At 44.4% G+C, this 18751-nt stretch overlaps 1 protein-coding gene across 1 annotated transcript in view; it reads left to right on the top strand.

Annotated features, from left to right (window-relative positions):
• The window catches only part of BDH1 (3-hydroxybutyrate dehydrogenase 1), a 40585-nt gene that overhangs the window by 11881 nt on the left and 9953 nt on the right, over positions 1–18751 (top strand). Inside the window, exons 3-4 of the mRNA XM_001500860.5 lie at positions 4180–4252; positions 4966–5076. Of these exons, the coding sequence (XP_001500910.1) occupies positions 4180–4252; positions 4966–5076 (184 nt within the window). The remainder of the gene's footprint in view (positions 1–4179; positions 4253–4965; positions 5077–18751) is intronic.

Below are 18751 nucleotides of genomic sequence, written 5' to 3' on the forward strand. Positions count from 1 at the left end.
TCTCAGGGACACTTTTAGCCCCGAGAAGCCAGTGTATCAGGGCTGCATCACACTAATAGGAGCAAAGACCCCCAGAAGGCTGGTGTGGCTTCTGAGACCCCAGGCTCCTTGTTTCTTTCTGCTCCGTCATCCTGAGGCGGCTCTCACCTTAGAGAGTCAAGATGCCCCTCCACCTCCACTTCAGTCCAGGCAAAGTAACGTGGAGGAAGGGAGGAGCTGCTCCTGCCCGCAACGAGCATACCTCTCCCAGCAGTCACTGCAGACTGATGCTCGCACCTATTGACCAGAGGTGGGGCACACTATCACCGGGTAGGTGGAAAGAAGTGCCTGGAAAGAGTCTGGAAATAGTTGGGCACATTGCTACCCGCAGACAAAATTTTGTTAGCGAGGCGCATGAGAAGAATGGGTATTTGCGAGTGAAGAGCCGAGCTGGGCTGTGGCCTAGAGCTGATTTGGACCCCAGAGACGTTAGGGCCTTGGCAGTGAAGAGGCTCAAAAAGGAAGCCCCAGCAGGGAAAAGTCCTTTTTTAATTTTTTAAGGCAGCAGTTATGAACACTGCTTGCAGATTAGAATCACCTAGAGCACAGTGGGGAAGAAATTCCTATTGCCCACCCCAGGGACCTCTATTCCTTCCTCTAAATGCAACTAAAACCCCTGGATATTATATACAACAAGCGTAAAAAGACTGTAAAAGATGGAGAGAAGAAGGCAGATCATTAGGGACCTCAGGACCCCAGAAACAACACAGTATGAGTTTCTACGTTTTCTTTTCGTTTCATATATCCCAGATTTGGAGCTCAGGAAGGAGGCAACCCAGAAAGGCCAGAAAGCTCAGGCACAAAAAGCCCCAGCAGCAGTTTGCTCTCTCTGGCCAAAGAACCAGCCTAGCAAGATGGAAAACTTTGGACAATAACCACTCTACTCCAGCCGAACACCACAGAAAAAGCTGTAGCCTTACCCCTGCCGACACCAGCGAGGGCAATGCTGAGCCTAGACTCCCGCCTTCACCAGGCTGTAGTGAGGGACCCCAGTCCTCCGACTGGGACTTTCATTCTCCCCCAGCAATAATAAGGCTCCGTGCCTGCTTGGGGTGGGGGTGGGGGACTGTCAGAGTGTACTTTCTCTACCTCCCAGCAGTAATGAGACCACACACTGCCACACATATGGGGAGCAGTAATGAGGCACTCCAACCCCTCCCAGCCGGGGAGACCTACTGAGGAGCTGGAACCTGTCGCCACCCGGCAGTAACACTTCCCAATTTATTTAACGAAGCTACTATTACCCTGATGCCCAAACCAGACAAAGACAGTACAAAAAAAGAGAACTACAGACCAATGTCCCTCATGAATATAGATGCAAAAATCCTTAAAATATTAGCAAGTAGCAGTCAGCAATATATAAAAAGAATTATAAACCATGAAGAAGTGGATTTGTTCCAGGGATACAAAGATGGTTCAGTATTTGAAAATCAGTCATTATAATCCACCAAATTAACAGGCCAAAGAAGAAAAATCACATGACCCTATCTATCAGTGCAGAAAAAGCAAAATTTAACAGCTGTTAATGATAAAAACTCTCAGAGAAATAGGCATAGAGGGGAACTTCCTAAACTTCATAAAGAGCATCTACAGAAAACCTACAGCTAACGTGCTTACTGGTGAAAGACCGAATGCCTTCCCTTAAGATGGAGAACAAGTCAAGAATGTCTGCTCTCACTACTGATTAAATGTAGAGCAATAAGCAAGTGCAATAAGGCAAGAAAAGGAAATAAAAGTCATACTGATTGGAAAAGAAGATATAAAACTGTCCGTATTGGCAGATTACATGATTGTCTCTATAGAAAATTCCAAGGAATTTGCAAAAAACTCCCAGTACTAATAAGTGAGTCCAGCAAGGCCACAGAATAAAAGATAACCCACAAAAATCAATGTATTTTTATGTCCTAGTAATGAACCTGTGGTTATCAAAATTATATATAATACTGTTTACAATTGCACAAAAAATGAGATACTTAGATATAAATATAACAAAACATGTACAGAATTTGTATGCTGAAAACTATATAATGCTGATGAAAGAGATCAAAGATCTAAATAAATGAAGACCCCATACCATATTTAGGGATTGAAAGACTCAAAAATATTAAAGATGTCAGTTTTATTCAAATTGATATACAGGTTTATCACAATTTCTATCAAAATCCAAGTCAGATTTTTATAAAGACAAGATTATTCTAAAGTATATATGGAAAAGCAAAGGAAATAGAATAGCTAAAACAATTTTGAAAAGGAAAATTAAGATATTAAGATGGGAGCACATAGCTCAATGAAACAGAATAGAGAACGCAGAAAGAGACCCCCATGAATGTGCCCAGCTGGTATTTGACGAAGGTGCAAGAGCAATTCAATGGAGGAAAGATAGCATTTTCAAAAAATGGTGCTGGAGCTATTGGACATTCATAGGCAAAAAAACCAAACTTTGACTGAAGTCTCATATCTTATGTGAAAGTTAACTCAAAATGCATCACGGACTTAAAATGCAAAACGTAAAACTATAAAACTTTTAGAAAAAAACCTAGGTTTTGGGATAGGCAAAGAGTCCTGAAACTTGACACCAAAAGTATGATTCCAGTGTCTAGGGTTATTATTTTAAAAATTAATATTTTGAAAAATTGTGAGCATAGGTTTTTACTATACAGTAAACTGTGTGCAGCATCCTTAAAAAAATGATCCATAAAAGGAAAAATTGATAAACCAGACTTCATCAAAATGAAACAATTTTCCTCTGTGAAAGACCCTGTTAAGAGGATGAAAAGACAAGTTACAGACTAGGAGAAAATATTTGCATGCCACATATGCAACAAAGGACTAGCATCTGGAACTTATAAAGGACTCTCAAAACTGAATAGTAAAAGAATAAATAATCCAATTAGAATATGAAGACATTTCTAATGGACAAAAGACATGAAGAGATGTTGTACCAGAGAGGATATGCAGATGGCAAATGAACACATGAAAAGCCGCTCAACGTCATTAGCCATTAGAGAAATGCAAATTAAGACCACAATGGGATATCATTCCACAGTTATCAGCCTGGATAAACTAAAAAATAGTGACCCCATCCAATGCTGGTGAGAATGTGGGGAAACTAGCTCGCTCATACATTGCTGCTGGGAATGTAGAAAGCTACAGCCGCTCTGGAAAACAGTTTGGCAGTTTCTTAAAAAAAACATGCATCTACCGTGTGACCCAGCAGTTGCTCTCCTGGGTATTTCCCCAAGAGAAATGAAAACTTAGGTTGGCACCAAAACCTGTACAGGAATGTCCATAGCAACTTTCTTTGTAATAGCCCTAAACTGGAAACAACCCAGATGTCCTTTGAGAGATAAACAGTTAATCTGTGGTTCACCCATGCCATGGAATATGGATTTAGCAAAAAAAAATGAACAAATTAGTGATATACGCAACAATCTGGATAAATCTCCAGAGCATTATGTTGAGTGAAAAAAAGCAGTCCCAAAAGGTCACATACTGTGTGATTCCATTTATGTAACATTCTTGAAATGACAAAATTATAGAGATGGAGAACCGATTCGTGGTTAAAGAGGATGTGGGGTGGGAGGGAAGCGGGTGTGCCTATAAAAGGGTAACATGAGAGATCCCTGGGGTGATGGAAATATTCTGTATTTTCACTGCATCAATGTCAATATCCTGGTTATGATACTGTACTGTAGTTTTGCAAGATGTTACCATTGGGGGGAATTGGGTAAAAGGTTACAGGACAGCTTTCTGTATTGTTTAAACGCATGTGAATCTACAATTATTTCAAAATAAAAACTTTAATTAAAAAAAATGTCAGGAAGCAGCATGAAACCTAAGGGTTAAGACGGTGAATTTGCAGAAAGCTTCGCGAACAGAGCTATGTCACTGGACGGCTGTTCCCACACAGTGGCAGAAATGGCCCCTGCAATTGCTGGCCTGCTTCCTCCCAGCCTAGCAAGCCTGGAGGAAAGAGCCCCTCTCCCTCAGTGGGACCAGCAGGTTGTCCTCAGTGGCTTGGGGTGGGGAGACAGTCAGTGCTGCTGCTGCTGGCTGAGGGGCCTCTGAGTTGCCTCTGCCCCAGGAACAAGGTCTGGGTGTGACCACACCCTCTGCTCAGGGTTTCCTTTTCTCTTGCAGACGCCCCCTGCTGTGTTCCCCTACCTCCTTTGACTCTGCGGGCCAGCGCACGTATGCTGATGTGGTGAACCCGGTGAGTGGCAGCCCAGCTACCTGGGAACCAGCCAGGTGGTCACAGCCCTTCCCTCTGGGCCCCCAGGCCCTGAGCCACCCTCAGATCAGGGTTTTAGTGCTTCCAGGATCCTTGGAGTCACCTCCTCACTCACTTAACCACTGCCCCCGCCTCCCCATTAAATGAAGTTTAGGGGTTAAGAGTTTAGACTCTGGAATCTCTCAGCCCTGGTTTCAATTCCACCTCTATTCCTAACTACGTTGGGCATTTAAAAAATGTCTGTTTCCTCACTTGCAACATGGTGTAATAACCATACTTACTATATGAAGTTATTGTGAGAATTAAATAAGAATAATGTAGGCACAGCGCTTTGCACATAGTAAGTGCTCAATAAATGCTACCTTTGATGATGGAGATGACAGTGATGATGGTGGTGATGGTGGTGGTGATAACGGTGGTGACTGTAGATGAGGAAACTGAGGTCCAGAAAAGAGAGTAACTTCCCTCAACAACATTATTAGTTGGTGGCAGAGTCTGGGTTAGAACCTGGTCTCCTGAATCTGAGTCCAAGTGTTTTCCACTATACCGCGGTGCTTCTCCAGATAGAAAGAGCCAGGCGGGGAGGGCCAGGCCTGTCCCACGCAGGAAGCACGAATTGTTGCTGCCCAGAGGATGCCTGGTCACTGTGACTCGGGATCCTGGGTTCCTAATGTGAGTCTAACCTTCTGAAACAGGCTGGCAGCAAAGCTGTCCTGGTCACAGGCTGTGACTCTGGATTTGGGTTCTCCTTGGCCAAACATCTGCATTCAAAAGGCTTCCTTGTGTTTGCTGGCTGCTTGATGAAGGTAAGAGATGGGTCATCTTTGTCACTGTTGTCCTTCACACATTGTCATTGTTTTGGAGGGTTTTTAAAAAAATTGTGGTGAAATTCACGTAAAATTTACCATTTTTAAGTGTACAGTTCAGTGGTATTAAATATATTCACATCACTGGGCAACCATCACCCCCATCCATCTCCATAACATTTTTCATTTTATCTAACAGAAACTATACCCAGTAGACAATAACTCCCCATTCTCGTCTACCCCAGACCCTGGCAACTACCATTACAATTTGTGTCTTTATGAATCTGACTACTCTAAGTACCTCATGTGAGTGGAATCACACAGTGTTTTTGTGAGTGGCTTATTTTACTTAGCATCATGTCCTTAATGTTCATCCATGCTATAGTCTATGTCAGAATGTCCTTCCTTTTTAAGGCTGAATAATATTCCACTGTGTGGATATATTATGTTTTGCTTATCCATTATCTGTTGATGGGGACTTGTGTTGCTTCCATGTTTTAGCTATTGTGAATAATGCTGCTTTGAACATAGGTATACAAATATTTCTTTGAGACTCTGCCTTCAATTCTTTTGGGTATATACCCAGAAGTAGAATTGCTGGATCATACGGTAATTCTATTTTTAATTTTCTGAGGAACTGCCATACTGTTTTCCACAGCGGCTGTACCATTTTACCTCCCAACGACAGTGCACAAGAGTTCCAGTTTTTCTCCATAGCCTTGCCAATACTTGTTTTCTGGTTTGTTTTTTTTAAGATTTTATTTTTTTCCTTTCCAAAGTCCCCCAGTACATAGTTGTGTATTCTTAGTTGTGGGTCCTTCTAGTTGTGTCATGTGGGATGCTGCCTCAGCATGGCTTGATGAGCAGTGCCATGTCCACGCCCAGGATCCAAACCGGCAAAACCCTGGGCCACCACAGCGGAGTGCACGAACTTAACCACTCGGCCACGGGGCCGGCCCCTGTTTTCTGGTTTTTGATAGTAGCCATCCTAATGGGTTTGAGGTGGTATCTCATTGTGGTTGTGATTTGCATTTCCCTAATGATTAGTGATGTTGAGCATTTTTCGTGTGCTCGTTGGCCATTTGTGTATCTTCTTTGGAGAAATGTCTATTTAAGTCCTTTGCCATTTTTGAATTGGGCTGTTGTTTTTTGTTGTTGAGTTTTAGGAGTTTGCTCTATCTTCTGGATATAAATCTCTTACCAGATATATGATTTGCAAATATTTTCTCTCATTCTGTGGGTTAGCCTTTTACTCTGTGGATAGTATCTTTTGATGTACAAAATTTTAAAATTTTTATAAAGTCAAATTTACCTATTTTTCTTTTATTATCTATGCCTTTGGTGTCGTATCCAAGAAACTATGGCCAAATCTAATGTCATGAAGTTTTGTCCTATGTTTTCTTCTACGAGTTTTATTGTTTGGGTCTTACATTTAGGTCCGTGATCCATTTTGAGTTAATTTTTGTATATGGTGTTAGGTAAGGGTCTGGCTTCATTCTTTGCACCTGGATACCCAGTTTTCCCAGCACCATTTGTTGAAAAGACTGTCCTTTCCCCATTGAATGGTCTTGCATCCTTGTCAAAAATCAATTGACCATATATGTGAGGGTTTATTTCTGGGCTCTCTATTCTGTTCCATTGGTCCATTTGTCTGTCTTTATGCCAGTACCGCATCATTTTGATTACTGTAGCTTTGAAGTAAGTTTTGAAATCTGTAAGTGTGAGTCCTCCGGTTTTGTTCTTTTTCAAGATTGTTTTGGCAATTTGGGGTCCCTTGAGATTCCATATGAATTTTAGGATAGGTTTTTCTCTTTCTTCAAAAAATGTTATTGAGATTTTTATAGATATTGGATTAAATCTCTAGATTACTTTGGGTAATATTCACATGTTAACAACATTAAGTTCTCTAATCCGTGTCCTTGGAATTTGTTTCCATTATTTACGTCTTCTTTAATTTCTTTGAGAAGTGTTTTGTAGTTTCCATCGTACAAGTCTTTCGCCCCCTCGGTTAGGTTAATTCCTAAGTATTTTATTCTTTTGATGCCATTGTAAATGGAATTGTTTTTAAAATTTCCTTTTCAGATTGTTCGTGGTTCATGTATAGAAATACAACTGATTTTTGTGAGTTGACTTTGTGTCCTGCTACTTTGCCGAATTCATTTATTAGTTCTAACAGTTTGTGTGTGTGTGTGTGTGTGTGTGTGGAATCTTAAGGGTTTTCTACATATAAGATCATATCATCTCCAAACAGATAATTTTACTTTTTCCTTTCCAATTTGGGTGCCTTTCATTTCTGTTTCTTGCCTTATTGCTCTGGTTACAACTTCCGATATTATGTTGAAGAGAAGTGGCCAAAATTAGCCACAATTTACCATCCAAATCTTCCGCTGGAAATTGCAAACCTTCGACAGACTCCAAAATAGTTACAATAGGCAGATTCTGCCAGTGCCATTGTGGTCTAGGTGGGGAGACAGATTTCTAGCGCTTCCTACTCCATCATCTTCCCAGAATCCTACTTCAAGTTGAATATTTAACACCTGTACTGCCCAGGACCTGGGCAAAGTTCTGTTGTTGTTTTTTAATTGCTTTCCTAACAACTGGCTCATCTGTTACTTAAAACAGCCCACACCTTTTCCATTTGCTTCAGTCTCACTTGTTCTTCATAGCTTTGTCCATTCATTCATTCATTCATTCATTCATCGTTTGCTAAATGCTAATGATGTGTCTGACACTTTACTAGGTGCTGTAGACGACTAAGACCTGGTCCTTGCCCCCATGGAGCTCACTGTCCAGTGGTGAGGGGACAACCATACACAGACACAGCTGGAGGAATTAGAGTGAAGAGGGTTCTCAGGGTTGTGCAAAGAATTTTTAATGAGACTACATAGAAGAAAGGGATTGATTCCGGCAGGACAGAGGAGGTAACATTTGTTCTGGGCCGTGGGGAGTGAACAATACTGTCGTAGGTGGAGACAGAGAGGAATGACCTGAGCGAATGCTTGGAAGCATGAGGCTCCTTTGGGACTCATCCAGTGGAATTTAGGGTGCATGAAGGGAAGCACTGTAAAAGTAATTAGGACATGAGCCTGCAAAAGTAATTAGGAGACAGTTCCCTCAATTTAGAGAGTTGTGCAACCATCACCACAATTCACCTTTAGAACATTCGCATCACTCAAACATTTCCCTCTTGACCATTTGCACACCTACCCACACCTACCTCTAGTCCTAAGTAGCCACTGATTTCTATTTCTTTCGATTTGCCTTTTCTGGACTATTCATATAAATGGAGTCATATAACGCATAGGCTTGTGTACCAGGCTTCTTTCACTTAGCAGAATGTTTTTGAGATTCATCTATGTTGTAGAATGTATCGGTAGTTCGTTCCTTTTTACTGCTGGATAGTATTCTATTGTATGGATATATCCTACATTAAAAAAATTCATTCACAGGGCCGCCCTGGTGGCACAGCGGTTAAGTAGTGCTCACCTTCTGCTTCGGCGGCCCAGGGTTCGCCTGTTCGGATCCTGGGTGCGGACATGGCACCACTTGGCAGGCCATGCTGTGATAGGCATCGCACGTATAAAGTAGAGGAAGATGGGCACAGATGTTAGCTCAGGGCCAGTCTTCCTCAGCAAAAAGAGGAGGATTGGCAGCAGATGTTAGCTCAGGGCTAATCTTCCTCAAAAAAAAAAAAAAGAAAAAGAAATTAATTCACTAGTTGATGGATATTTGGATAAAAATGTTTGGATTTTTGGCCATTATGAATAATGCTGCTATCAACATTCACATACATATCTCTGTAGACATGTGTTTGTACCTGGTTACTTTTAATGGAATCTAGAAACCAACACTGGGCATTAGGTATGCTCATTGCTAATAGGGCATTGCTGCTCCTTGTCTCTCTCAGTGGAGAGAGCTAAAAGATGTATAAATAATCAGACAGACATATATATATGCACACACTATATTTATTTATGTCTATATATCCCCTATCTACATTCTTATAAATATCACACATTCATAAGGTTATACTGACCTCCTATTCCAATTCAACATGACAGCATTCTTCCTTGCTTCTCTCACTCCATTTCGTTTCTTCCTTCTCCTGCAATTAGGACCTTGATTCGCAACTACGTCAATGTATTTACTCTCATTTGGCTAATCCTATAATACACACACAATCGCTTCAGAATTGCTACGTTCATACCATTACAAACAGCAAATCTAAGTTTTTGTGTCAGCTCAGATCTTCCAAGAAGCAGATGCCAAAATAGGATTAGATGTGCAAGAGATTGATCTGGGAAATGCCCGTAATGGCTAACGGGGAATGAGACAGGAAACGGCAGGGAACGCAGACTGCGATGCAGGTCAGTGAAAAGGCATTGGAAGGAAGGGGATGAGGTGGGCAGAGCTTCTGACTGCAGTCCAGGCAGGGCATCCCGTTTAGAATGATGGGGAACCCCAAGCGAAGGGCTCCTGCTGGAGGAGACCTGCCTCAGGCAGGAATGGCCCAGCATGCCTGCCGTGCTCAGCCATCATCTGACAGCAGCCCAGGCTAGCGTGCCCGTGGCTGTGGTCATGGCATTCAGGCCGCAGTGGATCTGACGGTGCAGCAGCCAGAGACCATCTGTCAACTGCTCCCACAGCAAGTTGTCCTGACCGGAGTTCTACTGTGGCCACCACTGTTGAGCTTAAGACTTTTTTAAAGTATTTTTTATCTATTGACTGAACATATACCAAGTACTATGTTTAAAAGTTACTTGGATTAATTCTCTTTTTATTTATCATTATACTATTTATTTGAAATACAGTTTGATTCATGTATTTGTTTGTATTTTGTTCCCCCTCGTTCCTGTTGATTTAATTTGTTTGGAATATGTAAAACATTAACAAGGCTGTAAAGTCAAAATTGTATAAAAAGGTGTACTCAAAACAGTGTTACTCTCCCACCACCTATCTTTTCCACTCCATTCTCTCCTTTCTCCCTTCTTACACAAATGTTTGCATACTATGTGTGCCCTTTTGCACTTTAAAAAAAAAAAATTGACAATGTTTCATGGAAATCGCACCCTATGAGTTCACAGAGATCTTCCTCACTTTTTTTTAACAGCGTCATAATACTCCGTTGTGCGGGGGACCATAGTTTACTCCTCCAGTCCCCTATATGTGAGCAGTTAGGTTGTTTTTCAATATTTTGCAATTACAAGTAATGCCACAATGAATAACCTTGTGCATATGTCTTTTTGTATTATTGGGGGTTTATCTTTAGGGTAAATTCCTAGGATTGAGATTACTCTTGTGTCAAAGGGTCTATAAAATATGTTGTCATTTTTAAAGATATTCTCAAATTTGCCACCATAAGGATTGTGTATTTTACATTCCCACCAGCAATGTATGACAGTACCTGTTTCCACACAATTTCACCAACAGAGTGTGCTTCAAGCAAGACCCAAAAGTTGTTCACAGAGCCCCTGTACTCTCACGCTATTGGCCAGAACTTAGTCACATGGCCTTCCCTGGCCACTGTGGAGGCTGGGAAATGTAGTCAGTACTCTGAGACAATAGGTACCCTGCTGAAGGTCAGGGGTTCTGCTGCTGTAGAACAAGGGAAGAATGGGCATTTGGGACAATTTGTTGTCTCTGCTTAGTGGATGAGATATTTTTCTTTATTTTGAAGGCAGTAGGAGCCAAGGGAAGGAATTTTTTTTCATGCTGGGTTTAATATCTGTAAAAGCAATATCTGCTCAATGTAAAAATTTCAATAATATAAACACACACAAATAGTAATTTGCTTTGCCACAGTCTGAACATATTTCCAGATCAGAGAAGAGTTTATTTGTCCTTTTAATTTTTGTTTCTTTTAAATTATGGAAGTAATACATATTCATAGTAGATTCAAACAGTACGGAAGTGGATGATATAAAAAAGTGAAGTCTTTGTACTTCAGTCTTTTGCCCCAAAGTAACTAAAATGCATGTGTGCACATTGCTTGTGACTTTTGCTATTATAAACAAAGCCACATTTGTAATCTTGCACATATCTTTGCATCCTTTCACTAGTAATTCTTAGCAAAAATTTCTAGATGTGAAAGTACTAGGTGGAAAAGTGTGCAGATTTTAGATTTTATTCAAATCTGCCAAACTGCTCCCCTAAAAAGCTGTAACAGTGTCTGCTCCCTCTGACAGGGTATGAGAGAACCTGTTTCAGGAGGGATTTGGAGGCGATGGGTGTGGCCTGCTTGGAGCTGGGTTTTCTGCATAAAGCGGACCTGCCTCAGCAGGTCCTGGCAGGAGCTACAATGCCACACAGCGCTTTGAGCCTTTAAAGTTCCTTGTCCATAAGTTTAGCACCTGTGCCATTGTGCTCGCTTGTCCGGTGACACAGAGGCCGCACCCTGATTCCAGAGCGCAGTGCAGAGGCTGCTCCGTGCTGCAGAGGAGCCTTCAAGAGGGTGTAGGGACCTTGGGTTCTAGTCCCAGATCAGCCATTAACCCAGGGACTGGGCAAATACTTCCCCTCCCTGAGCCCCAGTCTGCTCTTTATAATAAGAGGGTTGGACTGGGCGATCGTAGGTCCTTCCACTCCTGGTAATTCCATGATTCAATGACTGGAATTTCAAAGAAAATACCAGACAAGATCACTGCCAGGTTGTGTAGGTTAGTGTCTACCTCTTAACTATTTTGGTGTCATGGTCTGTCTTTTCTGGTCAAAAGCTAGAGGGGGCAGAAGTCACTAGGGCTCTGAAGAATGTGTTTCTACTCATATTAGTTATGCAAATCCAAAAGGTCAGAGCCACCAGAGACTAAGGACAAAGTGCCATAGGAGCTGGAAACAGGAAATTCTTCCAGCCGATTCTGAGACGTTAAGCCGCGTGATGGATTCCAGCTGCCTCTGCACCCACACACTCTGCCTGCTCTTATCTCGACTCACTCTCCTCCTGTGCTTCAGATCTCAGTGCCTCGGGCCAAGTCAAGGACGTGGCTCCAGCAGATGTCTCCACTGTCCTACGTCATTAACCTCTCTCTCTCTACAGGGTCATTTTGGCACATGTGCACATGCACACAGATATACACACACACCTGACACAATCCCACATCCCGTGTGCACTACTACCCCGTTTCTCTGCTTCCCTTTGTAGAAAAGCACCCCAAAGGGTTGTTTGTACTAGATACATTCATTTATTTGCTTCCCATTTTTTGTCCAACCCGCCCAGGTGGAACTTTCGCACCATCACTCTGTTTATTTGTTCGTTCATCCAGCAAACATTCATTGAGCACCTCCTCTGAGCCGGCAGTGTTCTCTGCTGGAGACACAGGATATACCATTCAGTGAAAAGTTCTCGCCCTTGTGGAGCTTACACTGAGGGGGAGAAATAGACAAGGAGCAAGGTAAATAAGTAAATTGCTTCTCTGTGGGATGATAAAAGCAATGGAGAAAAATGAAACAGGAAAAGATGGAGGGTGAAAGTGGTAGAGGGGTGTTCAGTTTTAAAGAGGGAAGAACGACCTCGCTGAGGAGGTGACATTGAGGGGAGGAGAGGGAGAAAGTCTTGTAGATATGAGAGGGAAATGGGGACAGCCCAGCCAAAGCCCTGAGGAGGGTGTGGGCTGGAGAAAGAGCGGGAGGCTTCTGTGGCTGTAGCCGAGAGAGAGAGAGCGAGAGCGAGAGCAAGAGAGAGAGAGAGAGAGAGAGAGAGGGAGGGGAGTCGTGTGAGGTGAGAATGGGGGGCTGAGATCCTGTATCAGGGAAGGAACAGACTGCCTCTCTCCGGGAGCACAGGGAGGGCTTGATGGGCCAAGGTGGCATCTCATCGCCATCTGGAAGGACGAACAGGAGTTCCCTGGGATGGGGGGAGGTGGCATATCCAGGCATTGCCGGTAGCTTGAGGTAGCTGAAGCCCAGTGCCCTTGTGGAGGGAGAGATGAGCTGGGAAAGGAAGGCAGGACTGGACCAGGAGGGGCCCCAAGAGCCTCTGACACGGACGCCAACAGCCCCCATTTTGCCAGACCCATTGGCCACTTCTCAGACCATATCACACTCAACCTGCAGACCTGACCAGACAAATCACTTGCTTGTACCACTTTATTTCTTGACTTCATGGAGCCCTGTTCTTCTGGTTTTTCTCCATCTCCCTTGTTAGCTCCTCCTTTGGCTCATCCTAGAGCTGTTACATGCCCAGTGTTTCTACTGTGTGTGATAGATGCTCACATGTAACATGTACCGAGTGTCCTCACATCCTGCCTTGAGGTGCTAGACACCTAACAATAAATGCCGAGAGACTGTCAGATCTCGCTGGCAGGCTTCGCCCATCGCCTGCCTCAGTACTGTAATAAGTTGGGGTGGAAGGGGGTGAGCGGTTGGACAGAGTTGTTGGTATGCTGTACTATTTTCCTTCTCGTCTCAAGTGAAATGAACTGGGCTTCAAGACAACTAGTTGGAGAGCTTACCTTTTGTATCCTGGAGTCTGAGGCCACAGAATGGAGTGTTAATGTTTACCCAAGGAAATCTAAAGACCCCAAATGAGGCCAGAAGTGGCTTGTCTGGAAGCAGAGCTGAGAGAGCTGCATAGAGAAAGGCTGTCTTTCACCCAGACAGGACACTGTTGCCTGGACCCCATGGGGGCAATGGGGAGAGTTGACTGGAGTCATCTTAAGGGCACCTGTCCAGTGAGACTCCTAGGAGGGTCCGTGTGTCCCCAGCCAGAGGGGTGCCTCACTGAAGTCCAGACTGAGGAAGAAGATGCCCAGCTGGAGGAGGGAATGGCTGGAAGAGGGAATGGCACGGGAGGTCTTCAGTGGAGGGAACCCACAACAGCATCCCAAGAAGGGAGGGCCAGCTCTTATGCATCTGCCGTCCCAGGGCACCAACTGCAGACACTGATGGCACCACCCTCAGAAGACTACAGTCTTGTTTGCCAGTCCCTGGATCCAGCCCTGAAAGGGTCAGAGGTTAAGGAGCAGGAGAGGAGGAGGAGCTAGAGAATAATGAGACAGACAGCCTCCACCCCTGCTGGCGTCCCAGCCTGCTTCCCGCACTCCGTCAGGCCTGGGTCAGGGCAGGCTCTGAAGTGGATACAAGTTTGAGAGTTTGGGTATTGAAAGCAGGCTGGGCGGGAGTTACTTGATTAGTAGTCTGAACTGGACTCTTTATACCAAACAAAGAGGTTCTCTATTATCTGAGAATAAGTGGGAAAGCTACAAGGTTTTGCCGGAAATTTCATCCAGGGGTGGAAAAAATAGCTTAGAGAGGAAGTTAAAGGGATAGTGAAAGAAGTGGGTTTATCAATAAACCAGTTACACAGGCACCAGCACAGGAGGATCAAAAGCTTGTCCCTGAGCAGCAAGATAGACCTGGACAAAGACAGAAACCCTGGAGCCAGGAGGGCAGTGTGGCGTTGGCCTAAGGACAGGTGGATCTGAAGGGGACAGGCTGCCATAGTCTGTAGCCTACGGGCTGAGGGCGGTTGGGAAAGGTTTCCTTTGAAAAGCTGGAGGCAAACTGGCCGTCTCTGTCCCTGCGGATGAGGACTCGTGGGGAGGTCTGTCCGGCGAAGGTAGGCGGATGGGGTTTGTCTCCTGGGGGCCTGAGTGCTGAGCCTGGAGCTGTGGGCAGTAAGACCAACTCCCAGTTTCCTCGGAGAGAACACTCTTGGCTGCCAAGCTGCCAAACAAAGTTCATGTAGGTACCCTGACCTGGAATGAGGGGCTTCCTCTGGGGACCCCAGCGGCAGGGGCTCAATGCTGCCTAGAGGCACAAGGAGAGGTCTGGTGTGGGCGTCTGAGAGTTGCTGAGAGATAGCAGCAGGGTTAACAAAGTCCAGAAAGAGGGGAGGACGCTCAGGTCCCTCTCATGCATCTCAGCTGGAATGTGTTCTGTTGGAAGGAGACATCAGCACCCCTTTGGCAACCCAGCCCACTTGGGCTCTGCTCCCAGGGGCGTTTGAGGAGCCAGAATGCGAAGACTGCGTTAAAACAAGATACGTGTTTTCCTGGTGCCTGTGTGCTGTCTGGAAAGGAGACGTGTCTGTGGGCACCAGCCCCTCTGGACTGGAGATGGGATCACAGGGAGTTCCTTTCTGGTGGGCCCTCTGTGGGAACGGCGGCAGAAGCCCCAGGCCTGTCTGCTCCCCTGTAGATGGAACACCTGCCCTGTCGTTTGGGGAGGTTGGCATACCGAGGGGTTTTCAGAGCCGAGCCTTGGCCTAACCAAGCCTCACAGCTGGCTGCTCTGTGCAAAGGTGACTCTGGGTGTGGCTGCCACCCCCAGTGCCAGGCTGGGCAGAGCCTGGGGGGCCATGCCATTTTGCTTCTGCCAGGGCCACCGGGGAGGCTCCCTGGAGACAATGACAGTTCAGAGGTGGAAGAGATCTGAGAGGGGGATCAGCCTGACCTCCTGTCTGATGCTAGGTTGTCTCTGCACCACGTTCCCCACCCTGCCCCAACCCCCACCTCCACCCTCATTGTTGCAACACCTCCCAGCAGTCCGTGCCATCTTCTGCCTGGGAAAGTCACTCTTCATTGTGAGCTGAGTTTAACTTCTTGGCCCTGGTTCTGTTTTCTGGGCTGCACACAATAAGTTGGCTCCCTCACCATCGTGTTCTCCCTGAGTCTCACCTCCAGAGTGATTATAGGCATACTTCATTTTATTGCACTTCACCGATACTGTATTTTTTACAAGTTGAAGGTTTGTGGCAACCCTGCACTGAACCAGTCTATCGGTGCCATTTTTCCAACAGCATTTGCTCACTTTGTGTCTCTGTGTCACATTTTGGTAATTGTCACGATGTTTCAAACATTATTATTGTTATTATTATAATGAAATTTGTCATGGTGGTCTGTGATAAGTGATCTTTGATTACTAGTGTAATTTTTTGAGGGGGTGCCACAAATTGCGCCCACATAAGATGGTGAACTTAGTCGGTAAATGTTGCGTGTGTGCTGACTGCCCCACTGACAGCTATTCCCCGTCTCTCTTCCTCTCCTTGGGCTCCCTTATTCCCTGAGACACAACAATATTGAAATTAGGCCAATTAATAACCCTACAATGGCCTCTAAGTGTTCAAGCGAAAAGAAGAGCTGCACATCTCTCATTTTAAATCAAAAGCTGGAAGTGACTAAGCTTAGTGAGGAAGGCATGTCAAAAGCCAAGACAGGCCAAAAGCTAGGCCTCTTGTGCCAAACAGTTGGCCAAGTTGTGAAGGCAAGGGAAAAGTTCTTGAAGGAAAGTAAAAGTGATCCTCCAGTGAACATACTATAAGAAAGCGAAGCAGCCTTATTGCTGATGTGGAGAAAGTTTTAGTGGTGTGGATTGAAGATCAAACCAGCCACAACATTCCCTTAAGCCAAAGCCTGACCCAGAGCAAGGCCCTAGCTCTCTTCAATTCTATGAAAGCTGAGAGAGGTGAGGAACCTGCAGAAGAAAAGTCTGAAGCCAGAAGTTGGTTCATGAGGCGTACAGAAAGAAGCCGTCTCCACAACCAAAAAGTGCAAGGGGAAGCAGCAGGTGCTGATGTAGGAGCTGCAGCAAGTTGTCCAGAAGATCTAACCAAGATAACTAGTGAAGGGGCTACACTCAACAACGGATTTTCAATGTAGATGAAACAGCCTTATATCGGAAGGAGATGCCATCTAGGACTTTCATAGCTAGAGTGGAGAAGTCAATGCCTGGTTTCAAAGCTTCAGAGGACAGGCCTGACTGTTGTTAGGGGCTAGTGCAGCTCGTGACTTTAAGTTGAAGCCAATGCTCCTTTTTCATTCTGAAAATCCTAGGGCCCTTAAGAATTATGTGAAATCTACTCTGCCTGTGCTCTATAAATGGAACAACAAAGGCTGGATGATAGCACATCTGTTTACTGCATGGCTTACTGAATATATTAAGCCCACTATTGAGACCTTCTGCTCAGAAAAAAAGATTCCTTTCAAAGTATTACTGGGCATTGACAATGCGCCTTGGTCACATAAGAGCTCTGATGGAGGTGTGCAACGAGATTAATATTGTTTTCATGCTTGCTAACACAACACCCATTCTGCAACCCATGGATCAAGGAGTAATTTCAACTTTCAAGTCTTATTATTTAAGAAAAACATTTAATAAGGCTATAGCTGCCATAAGTACTGATCCCTCTGGTGGATCTGGGCAAAGTAAATTGAAAATTCTCTGGAGAGAATTCACCATTCTAGATTCCATTAAGAACGTTCGTGATTCATGGGAAGAGATCAAAATATCAGTATTAATAGGAATCTGGAAGAAGTTGATTCCAACCCTCACGGATGACTTTGAGGGGTCCAAAACTTCAGTGGAGGAAGTAACTGCAGATGTGGTGGAAACAGCAAGAGGATGAGAATTAAAAGTGGAGCCTGAAGATGTGAGTGAATTGCTGCAATCTCTTGATAAGACTTTAACAGAGGAGGAGTTGATTCTTATGGAGGAAGAAAGAAAGTGTTTTCTTGAGATGGAATCTACTCCAGGTGAAGATGCTGTGAAGATTGTGGCAATGACAACAAAGGACTTGGGATATGACATAAACCTAGCTGATGAAGCAGCTTCAGGGATTGAGAGGACTGACTCCAATTTTGAAAGAAGTTCTACTGTGGGTAAGACGCCATCAGACAGCATCGCATGCTGCAGAGAAACCAATCGTGAAAGGAAAAGTCAATTGATGCGAGGGACTTCACTGTTGTCTTATTTCAAGAAATTGCTACAGCCACCCCAAGCTTCACAACCACCACCCTGATCAGTCAGCAGCCGTCAACATCAAGGCAAGACCCTCCACCAGCAAATAGATTATGAATCGCTGAAGGCTCAAAGGATGGTTAGCAATTTTTAGCAATGACTTTTTAACTAAGGCATATGCATTGTTTTTTAGACATGATGCTATTGCACACTTAATAGACTACAGTATAGTGTAAGCATAACTTTTATACGCACTGGGAAACCAAAAAATTTGTGTGACTCACTTTATTGCTGTGGTCTGGAACCAAACCCACATCTCCAAGGTACGCCTGTATCTCCAGCACCTTTGGCCCTATTTCACGTGGTCACTTCACCATTCTTTCCTATGTCCCTCTGTGGTTGTATGATGCAGGTCCTCCAGTCATGGGGTTAGGGTCCTCCTGGTTCAAACCACTTATGAGGCTCAGCCCAACCCATGGAGAACTTTCCACTGCTAACATATGCTGACTATCCTATGCTTCCTACTCTGGCCCTTGTCGGGCATGTTTGCTTTAGTACCAGTCGTATGTGCCCTGAGCAAGCCCTTGACTGAGAGTGGGCATTTCTCCCTCACTTCATCCTCTGGCAGCTGCTCCTGTCCTCTTGTAAGATACACCACTGTTGCATGCACCACTAAGAAAAGACACTGCCAATTAAATTATGACTGACAGTGTTTACTTTTCACATCGATTGTAGGTCATCCGTATGGTGGAAAAAAATACGTGTCATAGAATTGACGAAATATGGTAATACAACCTGCCTCATGACGAGAGGACTAATGAGATAACTCATGTCAAGTGCTCAGCACAGTGTGAAGCACAGTAAACACTGCATAAATGACAGCTACTTTTATTCACATTCTCCGCCAGCTCACCACTGCCCCGAGCAGCTTCCTGCCCACTCCAGCCTCGGGTCCCACCACTTCCTTATGCCTCTGCTCTGCCTGCAATGGCAGCACCCTCTT

The sequence above is a fragment of the Equus caballus genome, chromosome 19 (genome assembly GCF_041296265.1).
Source record: "Equus caballus isolate H_3958 breed thoroughbred chromosome 19, TB-T2T, whole genome shotgun sequence".
Lineage (NCBI taxonomy): Eukaryota > Metazoa > Chordata > Mammalia > Perissodactyla > Equidae > Equus > Equus caballus.